This window comes from Cynoglossus semilaevis, chromosome 14, assembly GCF_000523025.1.
Source record: "Cynoglossus semilaevis isolate Cse_v1.0 chromosome 14, Cse_v1.0, whole genome shotgun sequence".
Classification (NCBI taxonomy): Eukaryota; Metazoa; Chordata; class Actinopteri; order Pleuronectiformes; family Cynoglossidae; genus Cynoglossus; species Cynoglossus semilaevis.
Genome location: NC_024320.1, coordinates 4,413,715 through 4,417,820, shown reverse-complemented (window position 1 = coordinate 4,417,820; position 4,106 = coordinate 4,413,715). Strand labels below are relative to the sequence as shown.

At 43.0% G+C, this 4,106-nt stretch overlaps 1 protein-coding gene across 1 annotated transcript in view; it reads right to left on the bottom strand.

Moving 5' to 3' along the window:
- Positions 1-1,559: 1,559 nt before the first annotated feature.
- The window catches only part of LOC103389234 (collagen alpha-1(VIII) chain-like), an 18,211-nt gene continuing 15,664 nt past the window's right edge, over positions 1,560-4,106 (bottom strand). Inside the window, exon 7 of the mRNA XM_017038542.2 lies at positions 1,560-4,106. This exon is cut by the window's right edge and continues 10 nt beyond it. Within this exon, the coding sequence (XP_016894031.1) occupies positions 2,502-4,106 (1,605 nt within the window). The 3' untranslated portion in view covers positions 1,560-2,501.

The window sequence follows — 4,106 nt, the reverse complement described above, 5'->3', positions numbered from 1 at the left end:
CGCCCTCTCCCCTCCCTCTCCGGCCCACTCCCCAGCGAATTGAAATACTGCTGAGAGCCTGATAACATGTATATTTTTTATGTGTACAGACCACTCTGCGAGTGTTGCCACCTAGGGACTGGCTTCAGTCTTTGGTGCGACTATACTCGTGGTGTAGCCGGCATTCTGCATTTTGTGTAAAAAACGGCTGTTCTGTCGGGCATGGTCGTGAATCTGATGGGAAACGACACGATGCACGTGAGTCTCACACACAACAGAAAACATCCACAAGTGTGCAGTATTTTTTCTGCAAACCAAATGACACTGAGTTAAAATAATAAATAAAATTACTGCAGTAGAAGTTACCAGTGTTTACCATGCAGTACATTATGCACACACATATTGATTCGGGTCAAGGTTCACTGTGAACATAGCTGTATAGAGTTCTTCAACGGTGCTGAATATACATTTACGGCCATTAAATCTTGTTACAGCCTAGGTTTGAACAGTTTGTTGCCTTTCTGCTACCAATGTGTTTCAGAAACGTGCTAAGCATAGTGCTGAGAAAGTGTTGGCCTGCCCCCTGCTGGATTATGATGCAAAATGTATTTTCATGTTTTGGTCACAGATGGCCATATAATCCACAGGAGCTGTTGGTTTTACAGAGACTTGTTTACATTGGAATTGTTGAACTTGACATCAGGTCATATTTAGCTGTGCCTTATCTGTTTCATCTATGATAAATGTGGAAGAATTAAGATGATGCATCAATCAATATGTTACATTGCAACATGTGTGTACCTTTCAGGTTTAGGTCATGTCTTGGGTACTATAGAGTTTTTGTTTGTTTTATTTAGCTTCATTTTAACATACAGAAAAAATACACTCATTTGGTAACTTATTGGTATAGTATTTTGAAGTGATCAAAAGTTGGTGTACTAAAAAATTATATTTTTTCTGAATTTTAACCACAAAAATTGACATAGGTAAGTATTTTATGGTAAATGAGATGATGTATTTTTGAGAAAGGTCTGGCTGTAAAACAGTGTCATGCAGGTGAGTCTTGTCCTCACGCGGGCTACAGGTGTACTGCCATCTTCTGGTAAAATACAAAATTGCTTTTGTGTACTGGTGTATTCTTTAATGTACATAGGCAACCGTGTTTACTGGCCACAGGTTATTGATTTTATGTCAGACGCTTCGGGTCGGTGGACATTTAGACATGGGCCCGACTTTGGGCATGCCTGTTCTTGCGCTAGCTATTGTCTGACACACAGTTTGGTATGAAGGTGGAAATAGAAATGATATTTTGCACTTCAGAAATGAGCCATCCTGCAGGTTAAATATTGTCCAGAGTTTGGTGCAATTGTGTTTAATACGCAAGTAAAACACTTTTTGTCTTGTTCTTTTCCCATTTTGTACTCTTTTTTTTTTTAGCAATTCTACCATGAAGTACAATGAACAAAGTGGCAAGTAATGTAGTACAGTACAGAAGTTATTACTATTAGTACTAGTTATTATAATGTTTGATATTTTCTAAGTTATAGCCATAACCCCTGTCACAGTGCCAGCAAAGATAATAGTTTTGTATTTCTTTATTAGAAGTTGCCAGTTAAAATAACACAAGCCAAAAATTCACACATTGAAGGCACAGATTTTGAGTTGTACATACTGTGCACCACTGTCCACAAAAGGGATAAAATATACATTTTTATTTCAAAATGGCAAGCCCACAGATTAAACACTTCAATTAAAATGATTTTAACCACACATGAAGTAAAACACATTTAATATTATAATTTTTTAAAATGAAATACCCAATTGTATGTTTAACAGAGCAATTACAAGTAATCAGTAGTCAAACAAATAAATTACAGAGAATGCTGACAAACCAAAGAGAGTGGAAGTAATTCAATATTAGTACAAAAAGACACAAATATTTACCCCCCCAAGACTTAATGCAAATTGTGAGTGTAACTTAATTCTGTTATAAAATGAACCCTGGAGAGGAAGTGGAGATATGAAGAAACTGATGCTTTTGTAATTCAAAACATGGTTTGTGAATTTAAAGTACGATACTGTATGTGCCATTTACACAGGTTGTTTTTGGGAATCGGCAAAACACGAGGAAGGAAAATGTGTGTTATTCTGTGACACAGTTTATTAGGAAATATTTCTACAAAGTCATTAATATGATTGTGTTGGAAAAGAATGGCAAAAAGCAAAGGATAAGAAAATGTGTCAACTGAACTAATAGCAGTATGTTTTATGATATGTACTGTACAGCCAGAACCTATAATGTCAATGGTGCTAAATGTCAAAGACAACAGCCAAATGGATTATAACAGTATATAAACACATTGTGCAGACACAAGGCATAAAATGTAAAAAAAAAAAAACTCTGTGGAGTTCATACCAAGATATTGTACCCTCAACCCAATCCAGATTGTACCTTTGAGCCTGAAGTAGTTTTCTATTGATGGTTTACCATCACATGTTTATGACTGTCACCTCCCTTTTTCTTACATAGAGTACAACAGATATCCAGAAAAAGTTGAGTGAACATATTGACCTGCATATAGTCCGGCAGCCTGGTCCGATGGCAGCTGCACATGCACAGTGTCTCCTGGTCGTAATGGGAGAACGGCACTCCCGGAAGCCTGATCCAGCAAGCCTTTTTTATACTCGTCATAAGTGTACATCACTGGCTCATTGTTCTTCATCAGTGCAACCCACACATTGCTTCCTTTGCAGTGGACATGGTAAGCAAAGTAGTAAATCCCTGGTATGCTGCAGGTGAAAATACCAGTCTGAGGATTGTAGTCCTGATTACCATTGTGCAGGAGTTTGTCGAAGATAACTGGTGAGCCTACCAGAGGGAACGGATTTGTGAGTTTGGCTGTGAATGAAGGCATCTCTGGGCCATTCCCACCCAGCTCACCCCCATTCTTCTTGTAGCCTTGTCTTTGGCCAGCGTATGGGCCAGAAACAGGGAGGATCTGCCCCAGATCTGGAGATACAGCAGGTGGTCCGGGAGGACCAGGAGGTCCAGGTTGTCCTGGTTGTCCTGGAAGTCCTGGAGAGCCACTGGGACCTGGGTTACCTTGAGGACCAATGTGGCCAGGGGGTCCTTGCTTTCCTTCCCCAGGATATCCTGCATTACCAGGCATGCCTACCTCTCCTTTTTGCCCTGGCAGTCCAGGAGGTCCAATTGGCCCCCCTGGTCCAGTAAGCCCTGGAATCCCCTGTGGACCCTGGTGACCTGAATTTCCTGGTTGCCCTGCCTCTCCTCTTGGTCCAGGCAATCCTGAAGTACCAGGGGCTCCGTGTGAGCCCCTTATACCAGCTTCTCCTTTTGGACCAGTAGGCCCCTGTAAACCTCTTGGACCTGGTTGCCCACTCTCACCAAATCTGCCGGGTTGTCCAGGAAGCCCCTGAGGCCCAAAGTCACCTTTTCTTCCAGGATTTCCCACTGGGCCCATGGATCCATCCTCTCCCTTTTGGCCTGGAAAGCCAAGATTACCAGGAGGCCCAAGTGGACCAGGTGGACCAGGGATACCACTTAGACCATTAGGTCCAACAACTCCAGGAAGTCCCCCATGGCCTTTATCACCTTTAGGACCTGGAAAACCTGGAAGACCAGAATGCCCCTTGTGACCCTTAGGTCCTGGAAATCCTGGTTTGCCATATCCTGGCAATCCTGGACCCCCTGGTAAACCAGGAGGACCTGGCTCCCCTTTACCTCCTGAAATCCCAGGTTGACCTCTGAATCCATCATTTCCTGGTTTTCCTATTCCTGGCAGACCAGCTGGTCCTGGTGGTCCTGGTTCACCAGGTTGTCCTACTAGTCCTGGTTCCCCAGGTGAACCAGACTTCCCTGGAATCCCTGGTTGCCCAGGTAGACCATTAAGTCCTGGCTTACCAATACCAGGGGGGCCTACTTGTCCACGTGGACCTGGCGGTCCAGCAGGTCCTTTTAAACCTGGCAATCCTGGAACACCAATTCCATTTTCACCTCTTGGGCCTGAAGGACCAGGTAAACCAGGTAAACCCCTTTGACCAGGCTCTCCTATAGGACCTGGCTGACCAGGGAGCCCTTGAATTCCTGGTTTAACAGGACCAGGGAG